The following is a 16,889-nucleotide window of genomic DNA, read 5'->3' on the forward strand; positions in this document are numbered from 1 at the left end:
TGTGAACATTTCCAGACATTTTAATTATATATCTATTTGGTTCAAGAGCAGCCACTTACCAAGGTGAGTGTAGGCAAGGGTATCATTGAGGATGAGAATTTTGTTTCCATGCAGAATTTTAACAATACTTCTAGTTTCTGTCTGGTGAAGATCATAGCTTGTGGTTGTTATCACAATCTCTTCTCCCTCCTTAGAAAAATTCAAGTGCCAAATTAAAGAATTTTTAAAATAGGGTTAAATTTCTTAGACTATTACATAACTCTAATTTAAATTATATCTGATTAGCAATCATGGTATTATCAGAAAGAACTAAATGTACATTTAGATCTCTAAAAATAAATATGCTATGTTTGATATTAAGAACTTTAAATTGATCCAGGTGCAGCATGCATTTCTATATTTCCAGCTACTGGGGAGGCTGAGGCAGGATGATCACAAGCTTGAGTCCAGTCTGGGCAATTTAGAGAGACCCAATCTCAAAATAAAAAAGGATGGGTTAAATCTTTAGTATCACTAAATAAATAAATAAGTAAAAGGAAAACAAATTCTAAATTGAGTTTTACCATTTACATGCTACCAAAATCTCTCACTTAACATAGCATTTTTTGAGCATCACTGGGCTTCTGATTTGTTTTCTTTCCAAAGACTTAACATGTAAAACCACAGATTAGAAGTGAGGAGATGACCAAGATAAAAGTAAAACACATTAAAAACAATTCCATTGTCTCTTTTGCAAGAATTTGTAATAAAGTCTTTTAACTAAAGACTTTCATATTTTTCTTTTAATATCTATCTATCTATCTATCTATCTTTATATATTCTAAAGGATCATGAGACCATAATTTTTAATTATTAAATGCCTAAACAAACATTTTAGAGTGGACTACATAATATGTTCTCTACCTGCCAATCCACAGCTTCGGCCAGAGACAGGACTTTGGAACCTGCCTCTGCAGTTTCTGACAGTTTAGTTCTATATATTGAATGTGGATGTCCATGAAGATCCAGCTCACCAAACACCCCTGAAGGAGAAAAATTTCCTATTTATTTACCATACAGTACTGAGTTAAGTACTAGTAAAAAATGAAACTTTTTATTAATAATATTCTAGTGTATTTTAATAAGCAATTGGACATTTGAGAATGGATGGAATGAATTCTGGTTATCTGCTCAGGACTGCAAGAAAACCCCACTTTGACCCAATTCTAGTAATCTGGTCCAGAGAAATTAAATCTAATACCCATTGATAAGGATATTTACCACAACATTTGGAAATATTAGAACATTAGAATTAACTGTACATCAAATAAGTGTACATGAAATACATTTTAATATGCTAATATTAGTGAGCAATATTCTATAAAAGAGTTTTATCTACAAATATTAATGTGGAAAGGCATTTATGTTATCTGGAAAAGAAAACTGTGTAATAATACTAAACTAAATAATAATATTTAGTTTGACCATGTTTTAATAAAAGGAACAATATTACTACCATAAATTAGTATATATAATATAGATATAGGTACAGATTTTAAAAATACTTAGGTAGACATATAAAAACTGTTCACTAATGCAAGTTTCCTTAAGGTGGATAGAATTGGAAAGATACATTCTTTTTTATTCTTTATGTTAAAAAATATTGTTTTTTGAAGAGTAACTTTTGCAATAATAAACACATAAAAGCAAATATGTAGTTTGTCTGCCTCAGGACATTAACTAGTTGAGAGCTGACCAATTCAATCTTGACTATTTTTGAACCCCTTTATTTAGAATTTACACAGTTGAACAACTGTAATACCTATTTATAAGTGACATATAGATAAATATGTAGTAATATTAATAAAATAAGTTATTAGTTGTGACCAATCCAACTCTTCCAGGATCAAACAGGAGTACACCAGTGTAATTGGAAAGTGAAGCTCAGGCACAGTTGAGTAATTAATAGCCGAGTCAAATGAACCACAGATTATTAATACCAAAAACACAATAATGTGTAGCAAAATGACCTTTTAAAGGAATGCACTAGAACATAAAAAGTATTATTGCTTATATGAAGAACAGATTATAAAGAAAACCAGACACAAGAAATAATATTCACATTTAGAAATTTGTTAAATTTAGTTTTGTAATTTTGGGACATTATTTAATTTAATATTTCTACTACTTTTATGACCATTTCTTATAAGTAAATCTCTATAAAAGCTCCTGATACCATCCTATCATGAACTGAGCACTTTAGTGCTATTTTAAAGTAGACTCTCAAAACTGAAATGACATGTTTGCTGTCTAACAGACACATACCTAAGACCTTTGCCCCTTGATTTGGTCCTTCTGGAAAAGCCCATTCTGGGGTAGAATGATTTCCTCGAAGAATAATCTGTAATTCTCCTTTAAAAGGGTTATCTTCCCAGCCACCAATTAATCTACCTCCCTGTGGTGGAGCAAAAATTTGTTAATAGTTTAAAAGCTGAGCAGACAAAGGATTTCACTCATAAAAAAGGTCACTGGCAGCCTCCCCTAAAACATTTTGTTACAACAGTGTTGTAGCTGGAAGTGACTTTAAACCATTGACTTTGGTATAGGCAGTCTAAATTATTTTTCCAAATAATATCTATTTACTGTCAGAATTGGACCTGAATCTACTGGAGTCTGAACAAAACACACTGTATTTGGATGTAATATGCCATACACAAAACATACTCTTCACACTTACATCTAAGCTATGCCATTCATGAGCTAACATTATTAATAATAATGGTTATCATCAAATGCTTGTAGATTCTGTCAGGTATACTATGTAAGGCTTCACATATATTAATTACATAGTTCAACCTCTACCCTAAACCCATAAATTGGTATTTTTAGTCTTGTTTCATATGTGAGAAAAACAAATGCAGAAAGTCAAATAACTTACCCATGTTTACCCAATTAACAAAGTCTTCCCCAAATATTATACCCTTTACAGCATCAAAGACTAATTTTGTGTCACTGTGACCAAAATTCTCCCACAAGAACAACCTAGAGGAGAAAAGTTTATGTAGGGCTCACAGTTTCAGAGATCTGAGTACACAATAGATGGCCAAGTCCATTGCTTTGGGCTCAAGGTGAGGTAGCACACCATGGGTAAAGGACAGGGCAGAGGAAACAGAGAGAGAGGAAGGGGCTTTAGCGAAGTTGTGCCTTTCCAGTGCACACTCCAGTGACCCACCTCCTCCAGCCACATCCCACTGCCTACAGTTACTACACAGTCCATTCAAATTAGGGAGAAATGATTAGGTTCTAGCTCTGAAAATCCAATCATTTCACCTCTGAACATTCCTGCTTTACATTGGATCTTTAGGGAGACACCTCTTACTCAAACCATAACAGCTATTTAACACTTTTAGTTTTTAATGGTGATTAATAGTTTTTTTTGGTTAGGCCATTCTTTTTATGAGCAATAATAAATGATGACAGAACAGTTAAACTGTAAAGTCATTGAATGTTCAAGAAGACCATGTGAGGTTTATGAAGGAATGGGGTGATTGTTCCAAACAGTTAAGACATTTTTATTAGTCTGCTCTTGCCTTCATAATTCCAGCTATGTCCATTGTTTTGTGAAATACTTTTTTTTTTTAAAGAATGGCTTAAATTCTTTTGTTTCCAGAACTCCTGGGGATCCATTCTTTGTTATAGCAAGTTTATAGTTTAGCTTTGCCTAATAACAATACACATATTTTAAGTAGAATTGACAATGGGCAAGCCATAGACTCAAGAGTATTTTTGATAATTATTATTTACAGGATGTTAAGTCCACAGTTTAAAGGAGAGCAGAAATATATTGACTTATGTGAGGCTTGCATTTCATGGACTAAAGCAGTTGTTTGTTACTTAAACCCATTCAATATGTTTTCTTATTATTATTTCAGTAAGTCTTTAAGAAAGATATAAATTACGAGACCTCATTTTTACCTGCACTGATATGTAGGTAGCATTCAAAACAACTCTTCTGTATGAAGGCCCTGCAGGTCCTGCATTGGATTTATCTTCCAGTTCCAGAACTCCCCAAATAATGAGCCTTTCCATTGGTGGCATATCTGTGTCAGCTACAATCCATGTTCCTATAACATAATAGTTTAAGAAATATAATATAATCCATAGACAGTAGCCTATGGTAAAACACAGATAAGCTTCTCAGTGATTCTTGGTTTTGAAGTTTATGATCTGTCTTTCTACACAATGACTAATTCCTGTCTTTCCCAGAAAATGTGTTACTGGGAGTTGTTTGTTTTTGCTTTTGTTATTGTTTTTAAGATAGGGTCTCACTATGTTGTTCAGGCTGGCCTCAAACTCCTAGACTCAAGTGATCCTCCTTCATCAACCTCTGGAGTAGTTGGGATTACAGGTACAGGCTACCACACCTGGTTTATATTTTATTGATAAGAGTTTGTTCAAATCCACCTAAAACCCAGAAGATTACATTTCGTATCTGGGACATATGAGTGGAGTCCATTTCTTCACATCTGTTCTTTCCCCAAGGCATACTGCATAAAGGTGGAAACCTAAATATTGAGGTATCTATCCTGTTGTAGCATTGATGTTATATAAAGACAAGCATTTATTTATTTATATTTGTGTATTTACCTTCAGGAATAACCACATTTGCTCCTGGATAGGGTATGGTATAATTATTTTCTTGAGATGATTGCCAAAAAGAATCATTTGACCATAAACTGAAAAAAGAAGAAATTATTTCCAAGAATTATTATCTTTATGTGTTTAATGACCATCTCCTTAGGGGACAGCACTATACTAGGTGTTTTGAGCATGATAGAATGTGAGTTAAGTAGTTCAGAATTTCACAAAATAGATAAGCTAATATGTACAATTAATAAAAATGCTCAAAACACACAAAATACATATATATTTTTCCATTGAAGATAATTTCTTTTTTATCCACAATTTCAACAACTTTTCCTCCCACTAAATCCATATTGTTATATACTCTCATTTTGTTCTGTAATACAAAAATTTCAATTTCCCTGTAATTTTTCATATGGCACTATCCCCTGGCTCAAACACTCATTTCCCACCTTTATATAGTGAGTTCTCCCTCATCCTTTGGATTGCAGCTTTGAGTTTCTACCATCCAAAGGCAGTCCTAGCCCCATTTCCTTTAAAACATTGATCACAGCTCACCCTTATGTTCTTTATTTTTTTTTTTGTTTACTTGTTTGCTTGTTTTGTGGTCTCTTTGTTTAGGATGCTAGTAAAATGAAGTCAGGGATCATATCTGTGTTGTTTAGGATTTAATCCCCAGTGTCTGGCACATCATGGGTGCTCAGTAAGTAATATTTAAGTGTTCCAATGGATATATAAACAAATTTAATTGTTATTCTTTTGCACAATAACCACTGTAGCATCTACACATTTTGAAGTAAATTTTACCTAATAAATACCATTGAGTTGAACTTGATACGCTATAGTGAGTTATTAAATGCCCGTTAGTTTATGAATCATCGCCATCATTATTTATTATCATTATTAGTTGTCCATGAGGGATGCAAATATATATCAACTCAAGATTATGCCTTTAAAGGTCTTTAAAGACTAGTGCTGAAATTAAAGATCACATCATGCATGATGTTTTAGTCAGCGCTTTTTTTGTCACTATGACGAAAACATCTGACAAGACTGACCTAGAGGAGGAAAGTTTGTTTGGGGATCATGGTTTCAGAGTTCTCAACTCCGTAGCTCTGGGCTCAATGTAAGGCAGAACATTATGGTGTAAGGGTCCAGCAGCGGAAAGCTGATCCGCTCATGGTGGTCAGGAGGAATATAGGGAAGGGTAGAGGAGAAAAGGACCACAGGGAAGATGAATTCTTCCAGGCATGTCCCCAGTGATCCACCTCCTCCAGCCACATCCCACTTGCCTATAGTTACTACCTAGTCCTTTTAAACTAGGATGGACCAGTTAGGTGATAGCTCTCACAATAAAATCATTTTACCTCCAAATATTCCTGCATTAACTGGAGATTTTGGGAACCCCTCAAATCCAAATTATGTTATTAGTAATGTTCATTAGTAATACAAGGTAGTATTTGAGAAATAAAGGTAAAAGCCATATAAGTTACAGAGATAGATACAAAAATTATTTAATCAGAATAATTAAAATTGAGATAAAAGGTTTGAAATAAAATTTAATAAGTCGTCTTATGAGATTTGAACATGATGGTTATCCTACAGAGCAACACCGCCTGCAAAGAAAACACTGGATTAATGAAGAGATTTAATTTCTGGTGCTGGACTGCATGTGCCATCCATAAGTTCTGTGATCTCAAGAATTTTACTTGAGATCACTGACCTTCAGCTTTTTCACCTACATAAAAAGGGAGCTGGATGAGTTTAATAATCCAAATCTAACATTCTGCAAGTGTGAGGTTTGCCAATAAGTTTCACATGTATTTTTTTTTGGAGATTATTTAATTGAGTGTGGTTGTTAAGGCCAAGATGTACTCTTATATATTATAAGGCAGTGCCCAGAAAAAAGGCATCATTATTTCACTCAGGGGTAACATTAAAAAGATTACAACAAGAGGTATCAAGGGTTTTTTACTACAAAAGGCCTACATACTTATAAGTGGCTGGTCGCTTCCTGGGAGTTGGGGTTCTTGAGGGGGGATGCACAGGAAAGCAGTCCTGGAGAATACAACAGTAAGCTTGGAAATTAATTGTAACATCTTTCACATCAGGATCCAAGGTTCCAGAAATGGGCTCAATTGGATGAAGGTCACGTCTTCCTGACACTGAAAGTAAAGTAAAAGTGGTTTAAATTAACATATTGATCAAAGTACTTGAAAGAAAACAAAAATCATAGAATTTTTGAAAATATTCTTTAGATATAAATTTGGTATAATTTAAATGTATACATTTAATAGATACAGAGAAATCCTAAGAGAATGTATATCTTATTAAAAAATGCAAAGCCAAAATATCTTGAAAAATAATGCTTTAGAATTTAAATTCATTCATAAACCTTCTTATATTACAAAATTATTAAATATTAAAAATGGAAAAAATATGCCAGCGTCCTTTGTACTCATTTTCTGTAAGCACTCTGGTGCTATCTCCAAAAATAAAATGCAAGTTCTTAAACTCAAGACCTTTTCTAGCTCAAATTTAGTCTTTAGTCCTTTCATTCAACAAATATTTATCAAGTCCTGCTAATAAAGAGCACTGTATGATACATTTATCTTTAATTTTCTCATCCTTTAGACAAAGAATTAGATAAAATAATCACTTCTGCATACTGAATACACACCCAAGTAGTAAAGAGTACTAGTGTTTGCTTCAAGATGCCAGTCTCCATTCTTACTAGTATTCCAGTTCAGTGGATTTGAAGAACCATTTCTCATATCAATAACATTAAACATATCAGGATTCTGAGTGAAGTTATGCGATATAATTACATAGTCTTCTTCCTACAGAAGTATGCAAAAAATGTGACTTGTTTTATATGCTAGTGCTATGTATAATATACATTAGTTTTAGTGACATATAATTAGCATCTATATTGTTTTTGACAAAAGGTTTAGTTTCAGTTTACTTTTTATTTTGCATTTCTGTTTATTAACATTTATACACTTTTGGCTATAAAACTAGCTCTATCACTAAGGCATTAAAAAGGTCTGTCTCTGTTTTTGGTTTCTCTCTCTCTCTCTCTCTCTCTATATATATATATATATATATATATATATTATATATATATATATATACACATGTAAGTGAGTATATATGTATGTTATAGTTTGGATATGTGGTGTTCCCCCAAAAGCTCCTGTGTTAATGCAGGGATGTTCAGAAGTGAAAGAATTAAGAGCTATAACTTAACCAGTCACAGTTTGAATGGAATACTTGGATGGAAACTGGAGTATGGCTGGAAAAGGTGGCTCACTGTGAGCATTCCCTGGCAGGGTTCATCTTCCCTGTGGTCTCTTCCTCTCTCTGCTTCCTGGATGTCATGAACTGAGCAGCTTTCTTCCACCACTGCCCTGCAACAATGATGTTCTGCCTTATATGGGGCCCAGAGCAAGAAGTTGGTGATCATAAACTAAACCTCAGAAACCATGAGTCAGAATAAACCTTTTACTTTTCCTCCTCTATGTTGTTCATGTTGGGGATTTTGGTAACAGTGATATAAAGCTAACATAGTGTATGTATGTATTCAGAGAACATTTTATTTCTGTAATGTTTGAAAAATCTTTAAAACAATATGATATAGGATTTTCAGGCTACACAAATATGTAGTATAAGTAGAAGAACTTGTGTGGAAGGAAAACACTCAATTAGGAGGTGGACGGTGGGGAATGACAGGGTGCACAAACCATATGGGGCTTCCACTTCAACTATGAAGTTTTATTTATTTTCAAAAATAGTAAGTAAATATTCACAGAATGTCAAGAAATTGAAATAGAGCTAGGTGGTGGGCATGTAAGTATTGCTTCTTTAAGAATAATTTTCTGTTGTTCGATTAATTCACGATACAAATAAAAATCCCTTAGTTGGTACCTGAGGCATCATAAACACACAGTAAATGTAATCTATTAACATGGTAATAATAACAAGCACAGTATCATGGGAACATGGCAGAAAGATTGCCTACTTCCTATTCTCGAGTAAGGCTCCTTTGGCTTAACTCATATTTATAATGGGCCGTGAAGGGAGTATTGGACTTTAATAAGTTGACCTGTGAGGCAAGAGCATTCTGGACCTGACAGTGGTTGTAAGGATAGGCATACAGGCTGCATTTGAGTGATATGCAGTTACAATGATTAGATGATCCATTTTATAGTCTTTGCTTACCTTAAATCCATAGAATGTTGATGTATATGATATGTTGGTTACATGATCCACACCTTTAAAATACCAGTTAATATGATTTGCATTTGGAATCAGAGCCATCCACCCAGACGTGTGAGTCAGTCGTTTCTTCTGAAAGGGAACAATGCTTGTTCCTGAGGAAGAATGCAAACAAGCAAATGATAGTGGTAGCTACCTTTATGAAATTCCTCCTTTTAAAAACAACTGAGAATGGAAAATATTAGTTTAGTCAATGGGAATCTTTTCTCATTTGGTATTTTAAAACAAAATCGAGACTTAATTCCTTAGGGAAAGATATGATTAAAACACGATGACAATTATAAATAATACTAGGACAAAAAGTACTTAAATGTATTAATCTAATTCTTTAAATATCATTGACCTAAACATAATTTCATTTCTTTTTTTATTAGTTGCTCATGACATATCATACATTTGAATCAAATGGGGTATAATTTCTCAGTTTTCATAATTTCATTTCTATTAACAGCTTAATTCTTCAGAATTCTGGATTTACAGTGTATACAAATATATACGGATTCTTTATTTGTCTCCTGTGTCTGTTGAATTCACAAAAACTTATACAACAAAGACTAATTTTTGGTAGCAAATACTTCTACTTGGCCTCAATTTAGAAATCTTAAGCAATAAGACTAAAAGTATCACTTTTTAAAATAACAGTGAGTATGACATATACATTTTATAATTGAGAAAATTTGAACTTAAACTACAGTAATGGGAAAATCTATATAGTGCAGTAATGCTTTTGGCATGAGAGATTGCCTGACAATTTCAGTAGAATATCTGAAAAGATCTCTTACACTACAAAGAAAAGTTTTTTGGTTAATTGCCCCCCTTTTTTCCCTCTCTCTTTTTGTCTTTCATTGGATTTTATGTAAAATTAACAACTTTTACCTTAATAATTTAGGAAGAAGTTTACAAAATAAACTGTAATTCATTTTCTTTTTAAGAATATAGAAAAAAATCCATTATCAAGGGAAAACAAAATTGTTAGGCTTATGAATTGGTGTTAGTTTTATAAGAATCTTGAACAGAGGCACTAAAATACCAAAAATCCCAGAAATACCAAAACCCTAGAAAAAAAATACGAACTATGATAATTCAGCAAATATCCACTCCTCCCCCATCTAAAGGAGACTTCCTGCTCTCTTGGTGTCCTATAACCCCAGGCTCTTCTTTCTTTCTTTTGCATTCTGGCCATGAGGTGAGCAGTTTGCCCCCCCAAACACTTCCTTCAATGATATGCTGTTTCACCATTGGCCTGAAAGTAATGAGGCCAACTGACCATGAACTGAAACCTTGAAAAGCTGTGATGGTAATAAAAAACTGACAAACACAATAATAAACTGAAGTAGTTCTAAATCCTTGAGAGGAAAGTACAGAGATTAATATAATAATCAAAGACTTGAGAGAGATGAAAATCAAGATTGCCACCTCATACCCATTAATTTTTTTTCTTTTTGACTAGTGAATATGTCACATGGATGATGGATAAGGATTGCAAATTATTATAACCTAGTTGGTAATAATGTTAAACATATTCATTGTTCCATTGCGTAGTATCTATATTGGTAGAAATCAGTAAATTGACAGCACCTGGCACTTGGTATGCAGCTATTGACCTAGCAAATGCTCTCCAATTCCATCTTAATCATCAAGCATAATAACTATTTGTCTTTAGTGGTGGTATACTTTTAAAGTGTTGCTCCAAGGGCTATGCCAACTTCTCTGCTCTCTGTCATGATATTTTCTGGAGGCTTCTTGATCAACCAAACATTTGCTAGTCCATGAATTTATTCAAGGCTTCTCAAACACTCACTGAGTGTGTTGCTTGTTTCCTGCCTGAACTCTGATATACATATTATGCTTTTTTGCAGTGTTCCAAAACATCAAGTAACAACTCAAGAAGACGATGACAGACATTTAGGAAAACATACTCAAATCAGTGGTTTAAACTATTATAATCCACATACCAAAAGAGTCTGAAAGAACCACATCCTTTTCAAGTAGAGATACTGGGGAAGGTTTGTTGAATGCTAAACGGTGGAAGCTGACTGAAGCATCACAAACAGATCCAGGGAATCCGATGCTCCACTGGTCTTCCTGAATGCAATGTGAAGGATCTAGCAATGAGCTGTGTGGGATGACCGTGTACCCTTTGTGTCCTGGAAAAGAAACAGAAGGAGCATGATTTCTAATTCATGTTAGAAAACTGGTATGTGGTCTACAGGTACTGTGATCTATACTATTATAAATAAAATCTAAAAGTCTTGGTAAAATTATTCTGTTTGCATGATGCAAGGAGACCTCATACAGAGGTTCTGCAGTGGGCCTTACTGCAAATGTATTTAAAACACAGGATCTGAAGCATATGTGAAAGTCACAATGAAACATGAGGAGTGCAACAAATAACTTTGTTAAGACACACAAAAGGATTCAAATTCAGGCAGAATGACTATAGATTCTGTACTCTTAACTAATAAACTGCCAACTAACATTAAATATTAAGCAGAATTAAGTAAATCAATAAGCATTACACAAAGATTGATATGTCAGAAGCATCCAAATGTTCTCCCTCTTAAAAGCCACAACATTTAGGAGACAGACATTATCCACAATAGTTCTCAGTCCATCTAAATACTGAGATGAATGTTCTTTTGTCTTTCAAAAATAATTATAAACATCTCTAAGTTTACCTGTCAAGTGGCATACTCCTAAAAAGTCTTATTCAGTAACACACACATACACACACACACACACACACACACAGAGTTTTATTTAGACAAGTCTTTATCTCTAAAAATTTACAGCCACTAAATTCTGAAAACCATGAATACGTGCAGAAACTGTGACATACCCTGGTCTTCAAATGCTAAGAAAAAATTAACTTACAATATATATTGAATTTTCTAAATATATTATTTGAACAAAACAAAATTGAGAATTTAAATTGAGAAAAAAAAGAGTTAATAGCAGGCTTGTCACTCCTATTCTTTAAAAGTATTGTAGCAAGGGTATATCCATTCTATCTACATTGCTTACACAAATAAACCTGGGAGGTATGTCTCTGGGGCATGACTGGCTGTAGAATTTGGGTGGTCATGAAAATAATTTCATATCTGTACAATTGAATATAAAATGGAAGAGTTCTAAAACTGGAATATCTTCCTTTTGTGATCAATGTTCCCATATACACTGCTCAAAATTTACCATTAATATAAAATCAAAGTGCAAATGAGATAGAAAAAAGACACTTTTGGAAGTTGGCTCTGACAGTTTGATGCTGTTCCAGAAAAGAATGTCTCATCTGTGTCAGATGTTAAACTCTATCTATTAAAACATTATTAAAGTTTGGTGCTGGGTAAGGTCTATAATGCTGATAAATATGCTGGAACAAATCACCTCTATATTACCACAAATATATTTTCAATGTATTCGAATCATAAATTGAAAAATAGTGTTACCTGTAAGCGAACCGTCAACATCAATCAGTACTGCCTCATGTTCCCATCGAAAGCCAGCCTTATTAGGTGTGTAAAAATACTGAATGTCAACAAATTTTGCACTCCAACCTCCACATCTGTCATTACAAACACCAGTGATGGATGTCACTCCCAAAGCTACACAATTGGGACGGTCAAAGTTCATAAAATGTAATGACGATACAGTCAAGCCTTCACTAAATGGGAGCACTAGGCCCTTTGATGTGCAAAATGCAGACCCCATTCCCAGTTCATCAAGATGACCAACAATTTTGGCACTTTTAATCACTGCTCCATTAGTTTCACCCCACCCTCCAATATAGGGAGCCAGGATCCTCTTGGTCTCAATTCCAGCCTCATAATTGTTTACCATCACAAAGTTATGAAACTGCAGGGCACCTCCGTTAACCCATTCAGCTCCTTTTTGACAATTCCATGTAGTAAGTGAATTAAAAATCGCAGGCACTGGCACTGAAGAAGTACAAGATCCCGTCTGCATGGGGAAATATTCCTCAAAGATCCACAGTCCAAACCAACCTTGAGAATGAACAGTATTATTAAAGAATTCTCCAAGAAGAACTCTTTTTTGGCAAATATTCTGGTCATAAGATGGTCCATCAGGGTGGTCATTCATTCGGTACCAAAAGCCAAAATGAGTACCACCAGCAGCTGCATTGTGTCGTATGGTGTTGTTTGGGTTGGTTACCCAAAATGCAGCTGGGGTCACATCATCATTCAGAAGACTAGTACTTTGCTGAACAAATACTGCCAAGTTATATTGCAGAATGTTGCCATGTTCAATACCATCTTCTATAAAAAATGCTCCTCCCTTGATATCATATATAATATTCCTCTCAACCAGAAGATGATGTGTGTTATGGATGGTAACAGCTCTATTATAGGTTTGGTGAATTGCACAACCTCTTACATAAGATTTAAACTGTAAATCTCCAAGTAGGTGCCAATGTATTGGATATCGCCCCAACCGGAAAGCCTGGCCAGCATGGAATACCTGTCAAGCCCAGAAATCACAGTTATTAATCTACATAGACTCACAGTTTGCCCTGCTCTTTTTTCCTTGGTTCAAAATTACAAATTAATTACTAATACATTAATATCTTCCATATTATTTATTGTTTGAAAATGTTATTTTATTCTCAATCCAGCTTATTTTAGACAATGTATAAAAGACCATGCTTGTGAGAAAATGAATGAATAAATGAACAAAAGCCATCTTTGGCTTTCACTTTTTACTTCTGTCTAATACAAATTGTGTTTTGCAAAAGGAAATCTCTTAAAAGATCTTTTGCTTCCTTTACTTTGGTTATTATACAATAATAAGAAAAACTTCTGAATGTTTGCCATGTACTTAATATTATATTAAGTGTTTTTACATGCAAAATCACAGTCTTTGTCACAATACTACAAAGTTGAGTCTGGTCACTAAACTTCATTGTGAAGATGAAGAAACTGAAGTTTCTTTAAAAGGTTGTGCATCTTGATCACAGTCACAAAGCTCCACTCCATTCAAAGCCAAGTTGGTATGACTCTAGAATAGGTCTAATACTAAGGATGGCCAAATGTATGAATGTGTGAATTTGTGTGTGTGTTTAATATAAACTCATGGAATAAGGAAAGAAAATATTAGATCATCTATTTATTTTCATTCCCCATCTAAAAATAGAAAAATAACCATTGCTAATATTTACTATATAAATTGACCCTGGCAACCTCAGTCAGTTCATATCTCAGATGTTACATGTGTGTAACATATCTTAGGGGAGAGTATCATGAAATGGAGGCATTGATCTGTCATCATTAATGAGGTCTAGGTGTGCCCAGGATGGGTTATGGATTTTGCTATAATTTCTTTCCTCCCTCATTCTCACCTTCCCTTCTTTATCTGTCTTCCCTGTCAGGTTATAAGCAGAGTATATCAAACAGGAGGAAATTAATACATTTTCTTTATACAGATAACTTTAGTTAAGCCACTGTGATTTAACAATAATGCTTCTTACCTCCACATATTCTATTCTTCCGGTTACCATGTTAGAATCAGGTAAAGGAGCATGAAACATAATGCAGCCTCCAAACTCATCACTTCCTATTTCTTCTCCAAACTTTCCTTGGAGGCATGTCTGTGTAGCAAATTCACCTTTAAAAATATTTTAAGAGAATCTTAAAAGACCATGTTGCAATCTTCTTTTATTATATAAAGAAATATTTTCCTCCATACCTAATTGCATCTTTTCATTCAATATCATTGTAACCTTATTCTGGAACATAAATACATGCATTCACTTCATATCTTCTTCTAGATGGTACAAAGGGTAAGTACCCTATCTTGTCCCCTTTGCATGCCCCAGAATACTTACTGAAGCATTTGTTAGAGAAGAAGCTAAAGAAATATTTCAATGGTTGAGTGAATCCTGATAAAGGTATTTTGTTTTATTATTTCTGAAGTTTTTATCCAAACTAGGGATTAGCAAAATTAATGCAATTTTATATAATTTTAATTCTTAAAATTATAGTGAGTGGACAAGATAGGAGGTATTATCTTTAATAGTTTGAAACTTGATTTCATGTACTTTGTGAGACTTGAAGCAGATGAAATGAAATCAGAACATAGGTTATTTGTGTCAAATCTAATGAGTTTTATTTATACATCTCATTGAAGAAAAGGTTACTATCCAAGCTGTATCTGCAATTTGTATATGCCAAGGTCGCAGGTTCTTTCCCCGTACGGGCCACCAAATGCCACAGTCTGGCTGGGCAGAATTCAGGAGCCACTTGTCAAAAGAAACGAACTTTATTTTTAGAACCACACACACCAAACCACACAGCTCCTCAGGAAAAACCTTCAGAGCCCAACTGCCACCACTGGCTTCCCACAAGCCTCTCAACCTCTCCCACTCCACCTGCTCTTGAGGCTGATTGGCTGGGTCGAGTGGGCATACACTGCCCTCATGGAATACATGTTTGAAAAGAGGGAAAGAATTGCTAAGTCAAATATTTGCTAAACAGATTATCATCAAATGTAGTTTTATACATTTAGGTAAATTTAAAGGACAGTTTTTTATGATATTCAAATCCATAATTATCAAGGTCTAATGTAAACATAAAAGGGATCATAAAAATAGAGACTTTGTCAACAGAATCCAAGTGCATTCATTTCTCCCACTGGTGTCAACAATAACCATTTTTATTCAATATATTGCAAATACTTTCATAATGTTACTTAAAAATACTACTAGGTCTTCAAAACTTCCATGAAAGTCACAGGCAGATTTACAAGGTGAAACTAAAATATGGCATTTCAATATAAGACAATTAAATTTTGAAAATATGCATCATGATTATACCAGCTACTAAAATTACCTGATAACTGCTAAAATTACCTGTGTCAAACCCATCAGGACATGCTGGGATTTTGTTATTCCACTCTATATTATCAGATCCTCTTATTAAGATATTTCTTGTAAGAATTCCAACTTCTGCCCTTGCTTCAAACAGAGTTCCATCAGGGAGTGTGACAGTGATTCCTAAGTGTGTGTAATTCAGTGGATTAGTTAGTGTTATGTTTTTGCCATCAGTAGATACAGATTCGATGGTTCTTTCTTCATTCTCTCGTTGACTGTGTCTGTAAAACATTTTTTAAAAAAATTTCAAACTTATTATAAATCAGCATAATATATTGATTTGACATATTCACTTGATGCCATTTTGAATATTTCATTTATAAAATACAGAAATTTTGTTACATTGTGAAATTTTCTGAAGAAAAATTTGAATACAGTATTTTACTTTTTTTAGAATAACTGAATAAAAATACTTTGAAGTGGTAGACTTATTCATAAAACTGTATTCAATTTTAAAAAGAATTCAAAAGAACTATTCATTCATAACTTTAGGATCATCCTCAGAACTTCTCAATTGAGGGTTGTTTATACTCTAGCAATGCATGTACATTGTTGGCTGTCACAACAAGAAGGTGGTGGGTAGAGGCCAGGGAGGTTTCTAAGATCCTATAATCTATGGGTTGGTCCCTATAACAAAGATTATCTAGTACAAAATGCAAATCACCAAAGCTGAGAAACCTTTACAAAGAAAAGTCATTGGATATTCCTGAGCAAAGAAAAGAAAACATTGAGTTGAAGTTTATTTCTACCATTTCTCCAATATGCCCCATGTTGAGAGCCACAACCGAAGGGGCCCCAGCAAACTTCTAGCTGCCAACTGATTGGCTCCTCTGTGGTGACACTCATTGGGCTGTTTCCCCGTCCTTTCAGACCATGGAGCTGCTCATTGGGGGACTTTTTTTGGCTCTGCCCACACGACCCAGCCAATCAGCCCCAAGAGCAGAAGGAGTGGGGGAGGTTGAGAGGCTTGTGGGAAGCCGGTGGTGGCAGTTGGGCTCTGAAGGTTTTTCCTGAGGAGCTGTGTGGTTTAGTGTGTGTGGTTCTAAAAATAAAGTTCGTTTCTTTTGACAAGTGGCTCCTGAATTCTGCCCAGCCAGACTGCGGC

The 16,889-nt window shown here is 34.3% G+C and overlaps 1 protein-coding gene across 1 annotated transcript in view; it reads right to left on the reverse strand.

Annotated features, from left to right (window-relative positions):
- The window catches only part of Pkhd1l1 (PKHD1 like 1), a 139,523-nt gene that overhangs the window by 39,448 nt on the left and 83,186 nt on the right, over positions 1–16,889 (reverse strand). The window contains exons 47-58 of the mRNA XM_040293748.2: positions 15,764–16,005; positions 14,384–14,520; positions 12,348–13,377; positions 10,857–11,048; positions 8,845–8,996; positions 7,304–7,463; positions 6,617–6,788; positions 4,627–4,715; positions 3,955–4,103; positions 2,305–2,434; positions 904–1,022; positions 60–189 (exon numbers count right to left, since the gene is read on the reverse strand). Of these exons, the coding sequence (XP_040149682.2) occupies positions 60–189; positions 904–1,022; positions 2,305–2,434; positions 3,955–4,103; positions 4,627–4,715; positions 6,617–6,788; positions 7,304–7,463; positions 8,845–8,996; positions 10,857–11,048; positions 12,348–13,377; positions 14,384–14,520; positions 15,764–16,005 (2,702 nt within the window). The remainder of the gene's footprint in view (positions 1–59; positions 190–903; positions 1,023–2,304; positions 2,435–3,954; positions 4,104–4,626; positions 4,716–6,616; positions 6,789–7,303; positions 7,464–8,844; positions 8,997–10,856; positions 11,049–12,347; positions 13,378–14,383; positions 14,521–15,763; positions 16,006–16,889) is intronic.

Source organism: Ictidomys tridecemlineatus, chromosome 7, assembly GCF_052094955.1.
Source record: "Ictidomys tridecemlineatus isolate mIctTri1 chromosome 7, mIctTri1.hap1, whole genome shotgun sequence".
NCBI classification, from domain to species: Eukaryota; Metazoa; Chordata; class Mammalia; order Rodentia; family Sciuridae; genus Ictidomys; species Ictidomys tridecemlineatus.